The sequence below is a fragment of the Perna viridis genome, chromosome 5, assembly GCF_037379345.1.
Source record: "Perna viridis isolate PV_CMFRI_1.1 ecotype Kerala chromosome 5, ASM3737934v1, whole genome shotgun sequence".
Taxonomy (NCBI): domain Eukaryota; kingdom Metazoa; phylum Mollusca; class Bivalvia; order Mytilida; family Mytilidae; genus Perna; species Perna viridis.
In genome coordinates this window covers 10420079-10442395 of record NC_142449.1, presented here as the reverse complement: position 1 = coordinate 10442395, position 22317 = coordinate 10420079, and the positions used below count along the sequence as shown (strand labels likewise).

General features: G+C 31.5%; 1 protein-coding gene across 1 annotated transcript; it reads left to right on the top strand.

The window, feature by feature from the left end:
- The first annotated feature begins 80 nt into the window (after window positions 1-80).
- LOC148615934 (RNA-binding protein NOB1-like) lies at window positions 81-21744 on the top strand. The gene is made up of 8 exons (XM_088582594.1): window positions 81-201; window positions 7688-7820; window positions 11133-11266; window positions 11698-11766; window positions 14355-14828; window positions 15247-15344; window positions 18961-19102; window positions 21100-21744. Exons 1-8 carry the CDS (start codon window positions 136-138, stop codon window positions 21364-21366), a joined length of 1383 nt encoding a protein of 460 aa, XP_088438720.1. The 5' UTR covers window positions 81-135; the 3' UTR covers window positions 21367-21744.
- Window positions 21745-22317: the final 573 nt, after the last annotated feature.

Sequence of the window (22317 nt, the reverse complement as noted above, 5' to 3'; positions counted from 1 at the left end):
AATACAATATCGAATTTAGTATAAAGACTATTAATTTGCACACTATAGAATTTCGTAAACAAAAAAATACATTGTCAGTCGCGCGTTTTAATCTCAAAGAAAACTAAAGCGTCTATTAAACGTCGATTTACAGAAATGTCAAAACACGTGAAACACGTTGTTGCTGATTCTGGTGCATTTATTCGAAATGTTTCCTTACAGGTAATTAATTTGTAACCTCTCTGATTTTCAGTGTGATTGACTAATTATCCCTTTAACTGTCACAATTTTTGTTTCATTTTTATACACTCAATGAGTAACTCAACATTACAAGTACAACAAGCAAGGTACAAATCAAATTGCAAATACATGATTTTGCTCCGAATGACCCCAGATGAGATTTGTCTCGGAATAACCTTTTGACGTCAATTAAACAATGTAATTTGAAATTGTTACACCATTGATCTTTTAGGTGAGGGATAACTCAGTAAGAAAACGGGAAAATATATTATTTTCGTCAATGGCGTCCATAACTGCATAACTTACATAACTGAAAGTGTAAACTAAATACACTACAGGTAACAACTATTTTGACGATGCCACTTGCCCGCAGTGGACAAATCAAGTTGTCCACGCTTTGCCCACCCTTAATGCCCACGGTGGACAGACGACCACATGCCCACTGTGTCAGGTGGACAGTATAGTGTCCACGCCGACGGTATCTGGTGGATGCGTGATAACCTGTTGATTAGATTTAATCCATGATCAGCAATTTTATTACAATGTTCAAACAGTTAACAAATAAAAGAACAATGTGTCAATCATTACCTTGACCGTGAGAATCAATTTTCTTTCACGTATAATTGGCCTCAAGCCAAAATTGTGACACCACCAGGTGTTTACTTAGGAATTAATATAATTAGGTTTTTATATGAATTAAATGCTTTAAATTCTTGTTTTTTTGTGGTTTTTTTTTTACTATTTCTTACGGCCCACATCATACTTAAGTCTGTCATTATTTAGTATCGTCGAAATGTAAACCTGGATTAATCGGAAACCAAAGTTGATATAATTTTTTAAAGAAATTCATAAGGCCTTAATTATATCATTTCTAGTTGCTACATATATCATGTAATAATATTGTACATCTGACCTGTCACCAGATTGTTACAAATTGTAAAAACCGCGTAGTTCATGAGTTTTCAGATGGCAACAGATTTAACCGCATATCATCTGAGCACAAGTTAGCCAAATATAGTGATGGGTGAAAATATCCCCTCTTAAGTTGAATATGCAGTTCTTTTAGATTTAGCGCGCCATAGACAATTGAACAACTTATTTCTTCTGTTTTTTTTTTCTTCACTTAGTTCAACAATTTTGACTACAATTAATTCTGTTATTATGTAATAACAGTAGCATACAAATTGTAAATTAAAATGTTCAAAAAAATTGAGTACTTGCGAACAACTTATTTTACTGACAGGTTTCGTACGTAATAATTCTAAAAAAAAAAGAACAAAGTGTTTTAAACCAATAACTATAAAAATGCTTTGAGTGTGTCAATTTCTTATGTAAATTTGATAAACGCCTTTGCAATATTGTCGACCAATCAATGTGTTTCACGTTTTATCAGAATATTGACATTTTGTTGACACGGCAACAATTATCGATCGACGAACAATGTGCCATATTTAAGATTTTAGATAATAAGAAGAGTAATAATACATGAAAGTATTTAAAATTCGACACGTCGTTAAAAAAAACATTTATGTTTTCTTAAATTTTTCCTAACTATTGACGTTAAATCATAACTTTTCCTTTTACGAGTCAGACTTTTTAATTAAAATTAATTTATATGTAATTCCTGGAAATCTTCGCATATCAAGTTATTAATCAAAATGCACTTCGAAAATGGATTGCCTTTAAAGTGTTTTATTTTAAAACTTCTGTTTTTTTTTTTTTTGAGGATCTTCTGAAACTTTATTCCAGAAACATTATTACTTTCATTTTTGAAATATCCATTGTTAGTTTATGAATATACAAAATTTGTGAATAATACAAGGGCAATCATATTTTTATTTCAATAATTAAATGTTAATTGTTCTTGTTTCTGGAATAAAGTTTCAATACAAGTATTTATTTATTTTTACTAAACGTAATAATTTTGTAAAGTGTGATTTTCATATCATAGCCACCTAGAAATAAAATTAATTAATGTGTTTACAATGTAAACTTAATTAGTCAAATCAGTATTATCTGTGTAATGTCACTACTTAATACCCGAGCGTGTCACACTTAGCCAATATACAGGAAGTGGTCGATTAACAGCTAATTAACGAGAAGGAATTGTTTGGTAATATTTAGATTAAAGAATAAAAAGAAACCTAATTTAATGTTTTATGATAACACAGGCATATTAGGGACATCCAATAATTTATAATTTAATCAAAATTTCGACATTTAAAATCCCTTATAAAATATGAAATAGTGTTTGAATCCCCCATATATAATATGATAAAAAAATTAAATTCTTCTAGTATGACTATGTATAGAATAAATTCATTGGTATCTTTATTCACACTGGTGTGCTGACTTAGTAGGCCTTTTTCTGAGAATCTCCAATATATTTCAATACTAAAACGGGACAAAATGAGTTTGAAAATTTCTTATTTTTGCGTTATTTTGTCTTTCACTTGTATTTGTTGAAATGAATACATATTAAATTAGTCATAATTTAGAGTATTATTCAAATTTTAGCATATTTAAAATTCATAACACCAGCCCACAGTCGTTTCGATTTTATTTTCGAATTTCATGAAGGTTGCACTCATCGTATATCTCGTTTATTTGTTGATGGTTGTTGACAAAAAAAAAATTTTATTACTCCTATATCTTAATACACATGTGCACGAAGGTCTAATCTTGATTAAATCACCTACATGAATACATCTTCTAAAATACATGTAAGTGTCGTTAGCTAATACGCGCCTGTTAACTGTCCAGTTTCAGTTTACAATACTTTAAACCACACCCTCAATATTCCTATAATTTATCACCTGTCAATCAACGTTACTGGATCTTTACTTATAACCACATCCTTGACATTTTATTTAATTGATTATCTGTCAATCAAAGGTCCGAGCACCTGCATCTTTAGCCACCTTGAGAAATTCAAAGCAAAATAATGCAGTGCCGTAAAAGGGGATGCAGTTGTAAATAGTTTCATCTTTCAAAGGGACTGCACATCCAATCTTAGCTGATTTTCTCTAAGAATTTTAAATATTATAAGCAAAAGGAGGGTGCAATTTTTCCACAAATGGCTGTTAAAGTATTTTTCTCAGAATTCATCTTACAAGATTAGTTTCTGTTTCCAAATGCGTATATGTTATGTTGACCTATTCAGTATTTCTGAATATATTCTAATCCAACAAGTAACACTTGATTAACATTAAATCAAATTTTCTTCTATAACACAATTTATTTTTTGACAAGTGATAACGCTGCACTGTATTAAAACCTGCCGCTACAGTTAATTGATTAACTGTCAATTAAAGAGATCAAATGGCACCTATCAAAAGGTTACCACAATTTCCTGTATTTATTCCATTTATTGGCAAATGCTCACGCTTCTCTGCTTTAATCCCGCCCATAGGTAATTGATGACTGTCAATTATAAAGAAGCTCTCTATTGACACCTGTGAAATATTGTTACCGATAGTTCATACAATTAGATGGGCTTTTTATAATACAACAAGACCGTAATATTTATTACGTAAGAATGAGTTTTAACTCTGATTCCTGTTAAAACAGAACAAGATTTAAAAGTGACCACCAGAATGCGTGGGCAACGTTGACAGAGACCAACCACGTGTTCACCGTGGGCCGGTGGGAACATGTCCAAGGGTGGACACAAATTGCCCACCATTGCCCATGCCCACTGTGGGAAAAGGGAATCGTCAAAATGGTTGTTAGCCATAGTGTACGTCCATGCACTGGTCAACTCATAGCTAGAGTAGATGCTTTCTAGTCATCTCGGCCATAGAACGTTTCGACCACAGTACTTTTTAGCCATAGTTGTTTCAGCCATGGATTTCAATATGCATTCAATTAAGTATTTTGATTTGTAAAAAAAGTTTCATTTGATGCATCATTTAATATTTTAATAAATATCAACATCTACATGTAGTTGACTTCAATCGTTCCCAGCTTGGTTTTGAAATATTAATTGATTATGAACTTGATAGTTACCTGTTTATACTGCCTGGTACGTATTCTGCTAAAAGTGAATACAAGAAACTGGTTAAATTTGTTATCATGACAGTACAAGAGAATAAATGGAACAATTGAACAAGTGAAGGTACTCATTTTCAAAGATTTAGGCATATTATTGATTGTGTGGAATTAGTTCCTTTTTAGAAGTTATCAAAAACTAGACATGATATAAGACACTACTATTTGTACTAGTGACTGACATTCCGAATAGCACTGCTGGTTTATGTGTGTTTTGCAATGGTGTGTTCACGGGTGTTGATGTCATGCAACTTGTTACTGTTCCGGAATGCTACCTCTACAAGATTTATTATGGGGCTTGCTGATTGAACATTTTTCTGTTTCATGTTCATTGTGAAATGGTGTGTATTTTTCTTGTTTCGGGCAAGTTGAGTCCTAAACAGTACTCTTATTATTGGGCTAGTTGTTGAGAATTTTGAAGGAAAGGACTGGCTTTTTGAAGTATTTGTAGGAAAAAATCAGTTGAAATAGGAGACCTAGATTTGTATGAGTTTAATGGGTTATGCTATGTGCACATTGTTCAGTGTTAAGGTCATTATTATAAACTTTTGAGTGCCAGAGCTAATGCTTGGAATGATCAAGTTAATATCGCACCAAACTACATTTTTTTTATATCTACTATTTCTCACATTATGGCATTTCTGTTATTTGAATTTGATATATACATTTTGATTTTTTGTCCTTTTGACGCTCACCGTTATGATAATGTGTATTCTGGATAGGTATTTGATGAAAGTAATATAATTGGTTCATGCAAGCAGCAAAATGATTGAAAATCCCCAGAGTTCAAGGAAGCTTGCCTTCCAATTTTACATCACAATGCTGCAGTGTAGGAAACCAGTATTCACCAGCTTGCCAAATACGAGTAGATGTGTAATTTGGCAAGTTCTCATTAGCTTACACTCATCAATTTGGCGACCGTCATTTGATTGGTGAGTTCCAAGAAAAGTTAACCAGCCAGCAGGTTATTTAATTTAATCAAACCCTTAACATCATACATTAAAATATGTTCCCTTCATTTTAAGAACTTTAGCTTGAATATGTCAACTTATCATTTTCCTTATGTCAGATTTACCGAATAAAACTTTATGTATATTTTGAAATCATTTATATTATTGGATTTCTCTTAGGTGGTATTTTGCCAATAATAATGCAGTCTCTAACCCTGGTTACACGATATGATGTGTTTTATGGGCCTCCTTGTCCTTCGTTTGCTGCCCCAACAGCTGCACAGAAGGCAGAGAAAACTATACCCTTTAGTACTGAGTTATATAGCTTGTTTTACACAAATATTCAGAAAAAAAACAGATACTTAAGTAATATATAATAATATATAATTAATCTATCCACCATTATCATTCAACTCAGGATACCATGTTTATTACAAAAACCAAGGATTGTTTAAATCGAGCAAATATAAATAACAAAAAAAGCAGGAAAATAACAGCAATTTTGAAAATGGCTGCTTCAATCAAATTTTCAAAATTACCGTTAAACTCAGGATAACATGTTTTCCTGCATGTACCAAATTTTATTGAAAATCAAATAATTTTTCAAATACTGCCCAAAAATGGCAGTAATTTTGAAATGCTACCAAGTGATTGGTAAAGGGGGTGTCATGCACTAAAGAAAGGTGAATGGTAATTCATTCCATGGTTCATGGAAAATAATAGCAAATAAAACCCCTTAGTTCGTGGGAATTTGAAAGTCACATGCATGATTAAAAAATGTATCTGTAAAAAATGGACTATGATAAACCTAGTACAAATGACATAGCATGCCCTCAGTGTTGAGCGATCTGAAACATGTTTTATCAGTATGTTGTAAAAAAAATTATCATGCCGATGGGATGGTCTAACTTTTCTATGTACCCAAATACTGTTTAGCTAATTTCTTCCAATTTCTTCATTATTACTTGATATTTCTAGCTGAAAGTTGGTACACATTTGCAAATTGAAATGATGGATAGGCTTGAATTAATGATTTTTAAAATATTTGTCAAAAAAATAGATTTTATTCAATTTTCTGTTTTCAAAAGGTCTAAAATGTGTAAACCTGAAATTCCCTTACCCAAAATCAAAGTCTGGTATTGTTGTTATCTGTACTAATGTATTGCATATTTGACAATAAAATGTCATAATATAATTAAAATTTTCATTGACCATAAATTAAAATAGCATCAGACTCTGTTTATGAGATTTTGTTTTTCATATATTCTGGATAAGATCATATCCATTCTTTGCTGGCATGGGGATTGATGCTAGGTACATTATTGAATTCAAACTCAATCGCTTCTTTTTTTTTTTTTTTTTAAATATCAAATCTTTCAAAACGTTATCCATAGCCTTAAGGTGAAGTTTTAACCTCTTTAATAATTTTAGAAAAACATGAAATTGGGATAGGTTAGTGAGAAACAGTCAATAAATAGTTGGGTATGGTAACTTCCAGTTACACATTTTAGACTTAACAAAACCGATCAAACAAGAGATATCAGAAAACATATACATCAAGTTCTTGATTAGAAATGAATTAAAATGGACCTTTCTACATCTCATGCAATTTTCAGTTCTTAAATGTGGCGTAAGAAGGAATATTTTAGCAAAACAATGTTTGGGTACAGGAAAAGTCGGTATGGATGCGGATACGGGTTACACATTTTAGACCCTAACCATACGAGTTATCAAGATTGGAAAAAAATAGACAGTCCTAATCATGATGCATGAAAAATAAAAAATGCCCGGAACAGTACACGAAAATAACCCCTTACCACCCACTGTTTATTTAAATTTACGAACAATCTAGAGGATATGGTAAAGACCAGAGAAAGCCTAGTCACATCATCGATGCGTTTTCATCTATGTCGATAACAAATACGCTTTAAAGGACAGCATCCCCTTCTTATATATTTGGCTCCTCCATTACATAGGAGCCACCACAGCATGGATTTTAACAACAACTTCAAAAGTAATTTCTTCACAAATTCGGCAATAAAATTATTTGGGTCGCGACAATTTTTTCGGGTCAGTCAGGATTTGGAAAACAAAGAATATTTTATTTTTGGCCCCACCAGGATGGAAATGTCAGCCCAAGGCCACTCATTGGTCTTCAATGAACAAGAAGGAAATCCTCATACCAAAGGGCACAGCTGGCCCCAAAACATCATTACACAGACTTGCATAAAATCACTTTTAAGAGTTCCTGTGGTATATACTACAAAACCAGATAACCTGAGTCAGAGACAGTTACAAGTGCCAACCTTCCCTGCACTGAGTAGTGAAAAATCATTTTTGCTTAATTTTATACAACCATATAAAAATTAACATTAATATTGAGATTTTCCCCAGTGATTTTACAATTGTATATAAATGTAAATTAAAAATGTAAATGTTATTTGAATTAAAAAAAATGTCTGTTTTAGGATATAGGGGAATGTGTATATACAATACCAGAAGTTATCAAAGAAATCAAGGATAAAGCCACAATACAAAGGTTACAAGTCCTGCCTTACAAAATAGAGTTCAGAACCCCTTCACAAGATTCTATTCAGTTTGGTAAGTTTATTTTATATACATGTACTAGTTGACTCTTCTCTAACATCTGCCCTCTTTCTGTTTTTTTTTTCTATAAACTTGCTAAAGGCAAGATGAGTAAATAAGGCTTTCTGTTGAACCTGTTGTATTTTGTCTTGCCGGCAACAAATGTTGCAAAAATTGCAATTGGCAAGACTAAGATATTACTTTCATGGAATCAGTGCCCATGTTAGGTTTTCTTATTACATGTAAGTCAGTTAAATATGAACAAGTAATCAATGTTCTTCCGTAAGATTTACAGAAAACATCCTGAAAACCCCTATATTCCAATATACAAAATGTAGCATCTTGCATCTAAAAATTATAGCATCAAATTTGTATTGGACTCTATTGGAAGTTCTTTTCAAATAGCATCCTGGTAAAAAATATAGCAGTAGGGCATTGTTTAAGAAATAATATCAGGATGCCTGACTTTATGACAGTATAGCCTAATTTTTTACCAAAACATTAGATATTTCTATGTGTTCTTATGTAGTACACTATGAACGTAGTAGAATAGATGCGTTTGTAAAGAAGTATTTTTGACTTTCTTGCTTTCATAATTAGTTAACTATTACCATCAGTGAATACAATGAAAAGTGACCAGTTCATTACAATGATTGCACAAGTGCGAGCATGGTTTTTTGACTATTTAGAGACTACTGGTATGTGGTCCTGGAGAGATCACTACACTTATACTAGTTTGTTATTCAGTTGCATTGGCATCACTATACCACAGTTCTACCTGTTTCATGCACATGCCCCTGCAGTCACGGTCTATTAACTTTAAATTTCAAATTTAAGGTTAAAGTTGCATTAGCTGTCATTTTTGTAAATTTTTGTTTCTGTTGAAATATACGTTAACTTTGAATTATTTCTACTAAATTGTACTTTCCTATATAATTTCATTTGATATCCACAAATAAAATGCATTAAATATGTGAAATAGGTATCTATATATTTATTGTGTTGCAAGACAAAAATTGACCTAGGTAAATTTGTATACATGTGACTTCTGGTGACCTTAATCCACCCATGTGCTGTAAGGGTTGCTTCTTTAAAAACAAATCTGATTGCAAAGTGAAAGTGGTTATTCTACGGCAAGGAAGACCGACAGACTCAAGCCATAAAAGAAAAAAGTTCGAAAATAACGCAAGGATCCTTTTAAATTTTACGTATTGTGATATAATGTGGCTCATTATTATTTGAAAACCAATCAAGAAATAGATGAAATGAAAACAAGACACTTGCTTACCTGTGTATCTGTTATTGTTATTTGTTTTTTACCAAGGTTAAAGTATTTTTAACCAAGGCTAATGTTCTGTCGGCAATCTTCGGAAGTAATGGCGAAAAGTAATTAGATCAGAGCTATCAATCTTCTCTGATTAAAAATACGTTGTTTTCACAATATTCTGTAGGTATTATGGACATTTATTGCTTTAATTGCATTACTACAAACTTATTTCATTGAATCAGCAAAATTCGGTAGAATCAAAACTGAACCAATTTGACAGCTGATGCAGCTTTAAGGTTTTAAGTAAAGTTTTCCTATTAGATCAGTCTAATATAAACCACTTGTGCTATGTCAATCATATTTGGTATGCTGTAGTATTAGCATCATTTTTCAACAATTCTATATCTGTTTCATGCACATGGCTCTACAGTCATGGTTATTGACTGAAATTTCACAAATTTAAGGTTAAGTTTCTGATTAGGTGAGTTGAATAAGAACCATTCATACAAGGTCAATCTTACTTGATGTGCATTTGCATTAGCATTACTATGCCACAATTCTGTTTCCGTTTCATGCATACATGTATGCCTCTGCAGACACAGTCTATTGACTTTTCAATTTCAAATTTTACCTTAAGATTTTATGATAATTTTCAGATTAGCCAATACATGAAGGTCATTTAAACATGTATCACTTCTACTAAGTCAGTTGTATTACATTTGCTTCACTACTTCACAATTCCATATCTCTTTCAAGCACTAGTCTATTGACTTTGAAATTTCAAATTTTACATCAATATTACAATTAGATTTTATGATAAGTTTTAATATGAACCACATGTGCTTGGTCAATCATATTTGGTATGCAGTTGTATTAGCACCACTATTCAACAATTCTGTATCCATTTCATGCATACATGTATGTCCCCATGGTCAGGTCTATTGACTTTGAAATTGCTTTGTCACAATTCTACATATTCAAACAATGAACCATACCTGAGAAATCTGTCCACTTTGAGGGTGTCAAATGGTTATATAGATTATAAATTTTTCATAGTGTATAAAAAATTACTAACAATGTGACCATCAATCAAGTTTTAAATATCAGTGTGCAGACATGTCTCTGATACAATGTTACAGTTTATTTTCAGACCAAGCCAGTATTGAACATTTGTTTTTGGTTTAAATAACACCCCATTTTTATAATGCTCTGTTGTCATCATTTTTGTTGCTATCATTGACAGCAAATTCATCCAGAGACATTGGGTTTTTGCACAGTAATAAGTATAGATTTTAATGAAATTGCACCACAAGTTTCCATATCATTACAATCAGGTAATAAAAAATATTTAAAATTTCGTAAGAAAGATCTTAAACAAAAGTTTGTTTCTTTTTTTATACTCTGCAACAAAGTTTGGTGATAGCGATATTGGCAGCCAGAGAACAAACAAATCAACAATTAATAGAGAGAAAGTGGAAAATGTCAAATTATTCCAAAGGAACCTGATTTGGAAAATTCATGCATTGTTGGACCCGAGATCTTGGGATTCAAGTGCTACAAAAAACTAAAAATACATGTTCTCTTATAAGAAAGAATAAGTACAGATAGCAGACTCAAAGAGTGATTATCCAATTTTAGGGTTTAATGTGTAAAAATGTCGTAAGGGGAATTCTTCCTAAACTGCTCTTGGGATTCCAATGAAATTTTATAGCAAGGTTGGGTATCATATGTACATTTTGTAGATGTGCATGAAGGTATATAATAGCAGTTGGATAACACCTAAGGGAGATAATCCAACAAGGGTTTTACATATAAGTTCATTTGAAGTGGGGAGTATTCTCTTTGTGAGCTTGTTCACAGTATTTCTATTTTTTTTTTTAATTTCTGGAAGTTCTTTATTGTTTACTTGAGTTAATCCTTATGACTAGGCTGTAAGGCATAAGTTTACTTTTATGTTAATCAGAATTATACAATATTCTTACTTTTGCTATTTTATTATAGTTCATAGTTCATATGCTGATTCATTTGCTTTATATATCTTGCATTTCTTGTGGTTTCAGTAAGCAACTTTGCAAAGAAAACAGGTGACTACAAAAGTTTATCTGCTGTAGACATTAAAGTGCTTGCACTAGCCTATCAACTAGAGAAAGAACATGTTGGAACAGATCATATAAAAACTACTCCAGATAGACAGGTAATGTTTAAAACCATCATAAAATACATGGATTTCCAATTTCTCAATCTTGCCACCTTTTTTGTTATTAACACGAATATTTTACCCTGTCTGTCTGTCTGTTTGTTTGTCTGTCCATGATGAAGGTGCCACACTTCTTATACCACTGAATGGATTTTGATAAAAATTGAATGAGAAGGTAAGGAATGATATGTAGATAAGCATGAATGAACATAACCTTGGAAATCTTTTTCATGTTTGCTGGTCAGTAGGTCTTGCAGAAATTGACAATGTGCAGGACCTGTCCAATTCTTGCCAGAACTACCATTTTCTATTACTTCTACTCTATTACACATTCAATTCATTTAAATTAATAGATATCTATTACTATGCTACCAAATAGCATTTCAGATTTGTTTTAAATTAAATAATGTCATGTGTGTTATACTCAGATTGAATGGAACACTAGAGGAAGAATAGAGAAACCATCTGACATTGCTGGATTTTATGTGGCAAATAATGTAAGTAGATTAAAAAATACTAAATTTTATTATATTTTATAGTTATGAATTTTTGCCTATTCAATTCATATGAAATTAATGTGTGGATCTCACTCTTTTTTTATATATTACAGTACTGTTATTATATGGGGATGTCCTGAATGTTAATTTTCATATTGCACACTTTTGGTCCCGTGAAAAAAAATAAAATTGTGGAACAAGACATCACTATCTTTTTAGAAGAGGATAATTAATCCAACCCCTAGAAATGAAAACCACAAACTTAAATCAATTAAATATTTGACAAAAGAAAAGTGAAGGTTTTATAGATAAAAAGAAGTAAACAGCTGTAAACAATACAAAAAGGCACTTATAACTTGGTGGCTGGATACTTTGTCAAACTTGAATGACATTTTGGGCAAGCATCCATATTGAAAACTACATTTAACTTAAATTTCATGACCTATTAAGTAGCACTCCACATAAGAATCAGGCAAAATGTGATTCATGGTTGGAAAGCCTACATATTTTTATTTATGATATTTTGTTTAAAATGTCATAGTAAACATAGAGTAACATGGGGTTTTTCATACGATCTATGTTCATAGGAGATAAAAATTATGTAGAATGCACTATAGATTTCAAAATTAAGGGAGATAACTCTGTAAATGACAATCAAATACAAGAGAGTCTATTAGATTTTTAGTGTTGATTATCTCCTAAGAGCAGACAGATATGATAAATAATTACACATTTCATAAAATAGACCCATAAAACAACTTAATTCCCAAAATAAAAATATGTAGCCTTTTTTTGGGTGTATCACATTTTCCAGATTTTGCATGATTCTTACAAAGATTGCTACTTAATGTCACAGTCTGGAAGTAATTGTAACCAAACAAGAAGTATAGAAGCATTTTGTAAATTGACTCATCTAATACAGTTTACATGATTGAGTGAAAAATCAAAGTTTATTTATCATGTTTCAGTAAAAAAATAAAATGAATGGATGAAAACAATTTTAAACACATGTATTGAATACATGTATAAACACTATCAAAGGAAAACTAATAATATTGTACTAGTTCTATTATCAGTATACTGAACCTAGTGCAATATAAGAACAGTGTGTAAAACATCTGCTAAAATATACTGCAGGAACACTAGAGTATTTATACCTATAGGATAAAAGGAGTATTTTAAGTCCAAAGGGGACTTAGGTTTGCACTCTGTCTGTCCGTCAGTCTTGTCAGTCCGTCAGTCACACTTGGTTTTCTGGACTTTCTATTGTAATGCCTCATCCAATTGATTTCATATTTGGTATATAGTCTTATCTTGACAAGTTACAAATTAAGTTCGAATGATGTTACGGTTGAACGATTTTACAGAAGTTATGGCCCTTGGACATAGAAAATTTCATGAAATTTTATGTTTTTCGGTTTTTTTTTTGTAATGCTTCATCCAATTGATTTCATATTTGGTATATAGTCTTATCATGACAAGTTACAAGTTAAGTATGAATGACCTTATGGTTGAATGATTTTTACAGAAGTTATGGCCCTTGAACGTAGAAAATTTCATGAAATTTTATGTTTTCTGGACTTTTTTTTGTAATGCCTCACCCAGTTGATTTCATATTTGGTATATAGTCTTATCATGACAAGTTACAAGATAAGTTTGAATGATGTTATGGTTGAATGATTTTTACAGAAGTTGTGTCCCTTGGACATAGACAATTTCATAAAATTTTTTGTTTTCCAGACTTTTCTTTGTAATGCCTCATCCAATTGATTTCATATTTGTTAGCTAATCTTATCATGACAAGTTACAAATTAAATTTAAATATTATTGCGGCAAAATGGTTTATATGGAACTTATGGCCCTTTGACATAGAAAATTACATAAAATTTTATGTTTCATCATATTGATGCAAATTGCTGCTGTCATTCTAGAGTTATTTGCCTTTAATTCATAATAACGAAGTTTTTTTCAACTTTCCAGGTGATAGAAAGAGAAATAGAAATAACACCATCCATTGTTAGTTCACATATATAAAAAAATCTCATAAAGGCAATGAGTTCAAAGGCCGAAAGGTGACACTGTATCGCATACAGCAATACAGTCAGAATGCTTGTTATACTATATTTTATCTTATCTAATTTTATCTGCTCAACCAATTCATTTAATGGGGTCCTGCTGTTGTAAATAATGTCATCCATAGACATTTCATGTCTAGGCAGTAACATCAGAATAATTGTCTAGATCTTTTTGAAAATATACCGCAATAGCCATACCATCAAGTAAGCCAGGGATTGATTTTGGGAGAGTATGACTTAAATTAGGGACCACGAAGGGACCAGAAATAAGCAGAAGCAGTATTAGGAGCAGAATCAAGTTTGAATGGTGTGTCCATACTTGCCTCAACTTTTCAGGGTCGAACTCCTATGTTTGTATCAAGCAAAGCATTTTTATTAAATTTGAACTCAATGCTTTTGTCTGATAATGGTGAATAAGGATTTTTATCCTTTGGTGTTATTGACATTTTTAGCTTCTAAACTTAGGATTTTCAGAAATTGTTAATTTTAATTTTTTCCTTTTAATCTTTACAGAAAGGACAGTCAAGGACAACATCAACGTGTGAAAGCGTAGGAACTAAAGAAGAAAAATCATCCGAGGTTGCATCTGAAAGTCATGTGACAAATGAGTCAGTTAAACAATCAGGTTACAATGAAAGTGATAGAGTAAGTGATTGTACAAATAAAAATGAAACTGTCAATGAGTCTTCAAAATGTGCTTTTAGTGAATCCCAAAAATCAGAAACTATAGAATGTGACATTTCAGTTGGTCAAAATGAAGATGTTTCAGATGCATTGGAAAATTACCTGAATCAACAAACTATAGAAGTGGAATCTGATGAAGATTCAGAGAGTGAATGTGAGGAAGAAGATGATGATGATGATGATGATGAGGATGGATGGATAACACCTAGTAATATCAGAGAAGTACAGAAGAAAATGGGAGAGGTGCCTGCAGAAGAGGCTGATATAATGGTTGGATGTTTGACCCTTGATTTTGCAATACAGGTACATTTGTATCCAGAACAACTGGGTGGTGTATTGGAATTATCTTGTCCCTCCATCTGAATTTTGTCACAATTATCTCAGCTTCCAGTAGATGGATTGATTTCTAATTTGATCTGTGGCTTTATATAGGTGGGGCATACATTGTAAGCAATTATGTGAGTTTTCTGATTTGAACTTCCTATACAACAGATGGGGGTATATCTAGCAGGATAATGTAGGCAGCTTTTTGTGCACAAATGTTGCTACCATTCTTATGATTTATGCACTAACACCTTTTGTCACTTAATATTGATAGAAAGTTAAATAAGGAGATAATTCTATTGTATATGAACATTTTGAAACATCGTTCATAGATATTGCAACCGAACAATATCAAGTTATACTTTATGTCTAAATACCTGTACTTTATCCATTTCAGAATGTTTTGATTCAAATGGGTTTAAATGTGGTATCAGTGGAAGGCTATCTGATTAAGAGAGCAAAAAGCTATGTTCTTAGATGTTATGCATGTATGAAGTAAGTTTTAAACCATACTTTAAGTTGATTGCTTACAGTGTTTTTAGATACATATCAGTTGATGAAAGAATAATGTCTATCTATATAGTCATTTCAATCTATCAAAAGTTTTGCCCTCAATCTAAACAAATTGCAACAGAAAATATTTAAGTTGTAAACTTTAGCCTTATGACCAGAAGAAACACAGAAAAAATTAAATATAATGTGTGGAAATCTTGAAATAAGCATTTCAGATAACATTGGAAAGGGAAGATAACTCTGTCAAAATGGCTATAGAAACAATAAAATTTGATACAAGATCGTAATTATACTTTATCTGATAAATAAAATGAGGCTATAGTTGACATTTTAGTATTGATTAGAGGATCATTGACATCTTAAAAAGATTTTTCTCATCTTTTACCAATAAAGTAAACCATGTGTCCAAAGGCTAGGTGAGCTATTGCCATCACTTGGCATCCATGGTCCGTTGTTAACAATTATACAAAACTCTATTACTTTGAAACTACTTGGCTGATTAGAATTCACTTGGTATAAATGTTTCTTGGAGTATCCTGCATAGAACTGGTGTGGGGATTTTTTATTCATCGAAAAACATGATCACCGTTACTAAAAATAGAACATGGGGGGGGAGGGTGTCAGACAGTGGTTTTTCACATATATCTCCAAAACCGTTAGGTTTAGCTAAATTCTTACAGAGTTAAAGTGTTCAGCATGATGAGATTTATCTCTGGTCAAATTTTGGTTTTAATCTGTTAAACCATGGTAGAGTTATTGCCCTTTTTCAACGATTTTTGCTATTTATAATGTTATTTCTTTCCAAAATCTTCTTCTCTGACACTACTTGACCAATCGGGACCAAACTTGTTATGAATGTTCCTTGGGGTATCCTGTATAGAACTGATGTGGGAATTTTTCATCCATCTAAAAACATGGCAGCCGTTATTAAAAATAGAACATAGCGGTCAGACAGTAGTTTTTCACATATATCTCCTAAACCGTTAGGTTTATCCAAATTCTTTCAGAAGCTAAATGATCCATATTATTAGGACTACAAAAGTCTTCAGACTCCTTATAAGAATTATTGCCCTTTAAAGGGGAAAAATGACTTTTTTTCAATAGTTTTCAGTCAATATCTTGAAAAGTATGATAGATGAAACGATTCTTTCAATTGTTGAAAAGATCTTTTGATAGTCCTACCAAAGACTTTCGTGAGTCAAAATTGTTGGACAACTTCTTGTTAAATTTATTGCCTTTGAAAGGCAAAATTCAACCAGGTGGGCGATTCAGGCTCCTGGGAGCCTCTTGTTTGAGATAGTGAAGTTAAAGAATTTTACTTTTTGTGGTTATAATACAACAAATGCCAGATAGTTGATAAACAGCTTGTAGAAATAAACAATATAATTTTTATTATTTTTTTAATTAAAAATAATGAAAGTGCCTGAAAAAAAGCATTTTCTTTAATTAAAGCATTCTAAAAATGTGACAATACCCATCCTAATTTAAAATGTTAAATGTCATATGCAGCATAATATGGGAAATAGTCAATATGGAGAAAAAATCTAACAAAAAAACATATTTTTATGGAGTTATCTTTCCTTTCCAATGTAATTTACCACACGTTAGTTTTTGTTAAATTTTTTTCTGTGTTTAATTGGGTCATTTATTGGGTCATAAATATTTTAATCAAAACATTTTCTGCTGAAATTTGTGTAAGTTTGAAATTCATTTGACTGACTAATATGGTTTAAATGATGTACCAGTTACATCTCCAACACCTGAATGGAATTTAATGAAATTTTCCCATAAGCTTTATTATACAGTCGAACCTCATTAAGTCGAGGTCGAAGGGACCATGCAAAATGTTGGAGTTATCCAAGGTCGAGGATAAACCGGAAATACTAGTAGTTTGGTCAATGATTGTTTCTGTATTTACATCATTTTTTGTGCTTGTACATGTACATGTACTTCACTTTACACGGTACTTTATAATGTTTTGCGTTTCATATCGGAAGATTTTTTTTTGTATGTTGTATATCATGTTTGAAATGGTAAACGGCACCAAGTGTTTTAGTGAAATTTCCTTTTTATTTTTACTACATCAAAAACGTCACAGTTCATAACGTGCTGCTTTGTATGATTCACTATCAGGAGTATCATCAAACCATGTGCTCTACATTATTACAATAAAATTTCAAATGCACTAGCAAAATGAATGCAGTCTGTTTGATGTTTCATTAAATAGTAAGATACCATTACAATTCATCTGTATTTTTTCAAATTTTTTATCAAAATATCTGATATCACTGTTTATAATGTAAGTTGAGACGTGTTATTAATACAATTCATTTCTTTTAACAACACGCGCAACTTTAAATTAATTAAATAAACAAATCAAACCACAAAGAGTGTCAACAAATTAATTTTAAAAGCCACGCTAATCGTTGTTAAGACATACTTCGATCATGGTTTGTAATAAAGCAATCAGTTTTCTGACTAATCAGAGTTCGACACATCGAGGTTCGACTGTATATTCTTTTTGTGCACATTCTGTATTAAATTTTGGTTCAAATGGATTTCAGGGATTCACATAGCAAGACATTGACTTTGTCTTTTATGAATTGGGGTCATAGGCTTTGGCAAATATAAAAATGCCTGGTCAACTGAAACGCAGCAAAGCTTGAAACATACTTCAATTTTTTAATGGAAGGTACAAGACCACAGTTAATTTCATCTTGCGTTATAATGTACCAATAGAAAAAACAAATTTTTTGAATTACACCGCTTCAAACTTAATAAAACTTCACTAATATAAAAATATTTATATAATTGGATTCCTGTGAGAATTTCAGAAAAATTCACAATAATTTTTATTTTTAACACCTGTGATTTGGAAACCTTATAGACATGAAAATTGGCCACAGTCAGGGGTCTTGCATTTTTTCCCTTCTTCCACTAAAAATTAGATTTAAAAAAAATCACATCTAAATTTCATCCTTGCCCTACATTTCAGTAGGAAATACTAAGCAATAAAGCTTATGACAGCACTAAAAAAAAGCAAGAGGAAACATAATTAAAAAAAAAAGAATTATATTTGTAAAGTTAATTATGATCTCATATCTGTAATTCCAGATTTTTAATTTTTTTTCACTTTCAATTTGCAGATATAATGACAATGGGTTGGCTGGGGAAACCGTAAACGGACATATATTTTTATGGCCTAAGGGTATATGCATACAAAAGATGCAGTCTGTGGTCAATTTTAAAGATTTGTGAAAGAAGAGAAATAATTCACTGTTTCTTTTGAATTTTGCTTCTCATCACAAATTACTGGTTTTACTACTGTTTTTTTTTAAACAAACTTTTGAAAGTAATATGAAATGAGAAAAATAACTTGCAGCAAATCAAATATTTTTTGGGTATTTTAATTCATTGTATTGTGGAAAAGTTTAGTTTCAATGGATAGCATTCTTGAACAAGTATCTCTTGATTATATTTTAAAACTTGTTTCTTTTTCTTAAATTATAATGGACAAAATTATTTTGGTTTATATCACATTCTATTAAGACATATTGCTTTGAATGTTACTCAGAACCAGGTAAATTTTCATTTTCAGAGTTACAACTAATGTACTGAAGGAGTTCTGTCCATTTTGTGGAAACAACACACTACAGAAAGTTTCCATGACCGTGGACAAAGATGGCAGTATTCGTTACTTCCTGTCAAAGAGAAAGCAAATGTCAACCAGAGGAACTAAAGTATGCATTGTTAAAACCTCAAGGAATTACTTTTATGTTCTCATATTGAAGTAAAAATTACTAATATGAGTTAGGCACAGCCTACAACCGAGCATTGCAGTCATACATTTTTCTTATGTTTGTAAAATAATTGAAAAAAGAGACAGGATAGATAAATGGTTTCCCTCCCCCCCTTTTTTTTTTATTTTACCTGGCCATAAGCCATACGAGATATTGCCATCACTTGGCATCCATTGTTGTCATCATTAACAATTTATCAAAACTCTTCTCCTCTGAAACTTTTTGACCATTCAAAACTGATTTGAGGATTTTTGATCTGTCGTAAAACATGGTTGTCCTTACTTAAGGGGTCAGACAAGTTTTTTGCATATATCTCAAAAACCCTTAGGTTTAGCCGAATTATATCATTTGTTGAAATGATTCTCATTATAAGACCTACTAAAGTCTGCATTGGGTCAAAGTTGTCAGATGACTCCTTGTTAGAGTTATTGCACTTGAAAAGTGTAAAATGACATTTGTTTTCACAGTTTTCAGCCAATATCTTGGAAACTATGTTAGACTATAGAAAGAAACTTAATTGCTGATATGATCCATATGATAAGGCCTACAAAAGTTTGAGGAGATCAAAGTTGTCGGATGATTCTTTGTTAGTTATTGCCTTGAAAGGAGAAAAATTATGGGTTTTTTTTTTTGCAGTTTCAGCTACATGTTGTAGTATGTTGAAAACTATATTAGATAAAAAGAAATTTTCAAGTGATGAAATGATCTATATGATAAGTCCTACCAAAGTCTTTTTTGAGTCAAAAGAGTCAAGAGTTATTGCTTTTGAAAGGCAAAAAAAGCAATAAGCAGATAAGCGATTCAGGCTCCTGGGAGCCTCTTGTTTGATAAATCAGCGTGCTGGATCTAGACGCTGTAAATAATTAGTTTTTTTTTTTCTTTTTTGTTTTTGAATTGCATATTTTAATTTTAAATCAATTCAAAATCTACTTTCACTTTGAATTCACTTCCCTGACCCATTTCTGTGGGCCTGTCTGATACCTAATCAGTTTGATTTGAACTACACAATCTGATTCTGTACCAACTTTGTATGTTTTATTTATACTTGTCCCAACTATCCAGAGTTCAACACTTGCTGTCTTATCATGCTGTGTCCTGCAGAGGATATTTATATGCCATGATCCTAAAGAATCAGTGTGTATATTGCACATTTATATATTGAACACAATGTTGTTTTGAAGGTCAAAACATGTGAAAAAAAATCTAGATTGCAGTAGAATTTTACAAGAATGATGGTAATATTTTGTAATTGATCAGACAGTTAGCTTACGTAGATGCTGTATTTCCTACAAATATAGGCGTGATTCTTCTTAGAAGAACCTTAAATTCACACTTGAAGATCATATAGAGGCCAGTAACTGCACAAGTTAGATGATTTTAATTTCAGATCATGATAAAATTGCCACCAGATGTATGATATTGCTAATAAAACAATGTCAAAGGTCAGGAGAATCTGACATTATATGTAGTGGTATTACTAAAATATTTAGTTTTTCATTTTAAAACATTCTTTAAAGAAAGAAAATAATAAATTAAGATTTGAAATACTCATTTTTAGCAGATTTTTTTCTTTTAACATTTACTTTGACATGGTGCCTTCTTGTTATTTTTACAATATATTATTCAAATTTGGACCATTGATAAACCTCGTTGTGAACTTTGACATGATGCTGCTGTGAAGGATTTTATCATCTTTTATTGATTTTGTAAGCTTTTTTTTAACATGGTCCCACCTCTGTGTATTTAAAGGTATTGTGACATGACTTAGTTAACTTGTATTCCATGTTTTTCTAATATGTAAGAATAACTGGAATGGTACTTTTCAGCCTACTTAATAACCTAAAAGCTAACTTTAAACACAAGTGTAAAATTTTCTTCCATTTCTATTATACTTTATCAATTTCATTCAGTTAAATGCACACCTTATCTTTTCTCAGTATTCCTTACCATTACCAAAGGGAGGTAAGCATGCCAACAACCCTGTACTGTTTGAAGATCAACCACTACCACAACAGAGAACATCTAAGAAATCTAAACAGAAATTAGATGTGTTTGATCCAGATTATGTCGCTGGCTGTTCCCCTTTCATGATAACCGATATTACAAGTCGAGCATCACAGTTAGGAATAAAGAACTCTAGAAATGGACAGTTTAATAAAAGAAACCCAAATGAAGTCAGAAAAAAGTATGGCAGGAGAAAATAAATTATTATTAAATGTTGAAATGTACAGTTAAGTCATTATTCTAATATTTAAAGTTCTGTTATAAAAACAGTATCCTTTGGTGAGGAAGTCTGTATATTTACTTCTTTTTAATGGAATTTAAGTATGGATAATTTTTTTTATTATCAGTTCTTTTCATCTGTTGTATTGTCAGTCTACAAAAACAAATAAACCTAAATACACAAGTGGCCAGGATAAAATTGTCAACCTGTTATAAATTGTGTTAGTACTTGGGATGTCTGTGATAGTTCACATTCCTTTTGCTTCTGTTTACACTGGTAAAATTAGCATCTTTTTTATTGTCGTGGCAGTGAGTGTTGATGTGGAAAGATTTGATATGAAATTAAAGTTAATTTTCTTTTTGGTTTTTAGTTTGTTTTTGCCTTCAAAAATGTATGTTTCCTTCTTTGTTGTATGGCTGGGATTGATTTTTAACTTTTTTTTTAATTAGGAGCCTTAAACAAGCATTTTCTTTTAATTCGGACAATAACTTGAATAAAAATGAATGGATCACGTATAAATTTTACTACAAGGTGCTATACCACCAAAGGAAGACTCAGATTGATTTTTGGGGTTTTGACAAGCCAAGTAAGAATAAGGAGATACAAAGGGGCCAGAAACAAGTAATTTTTTTTCCAATTTCCTGAATAATAATTTTAATAAAAGAGAATGAATTGCTTTGAAATTATACCACATGTGCCTTACCCCAAAGGAGGGTTTGGATTGATTTTGGAGGTTTTGTCCAACCATTTAGAAATAAGGGCCAAAAAGTGACCAATTCAGTTCTGGTCAAATTCTTACTCTGTGTCAAATATCTAATCATTACTAAAATTAAAAGCTTCAACAAGTTTGAATGGTGTGTCCATACTTGCCCCAATCGTTCAGGATTCTCCTATCGTATTATTAATCCCCTGTGAAGCATTTTATTTAGTC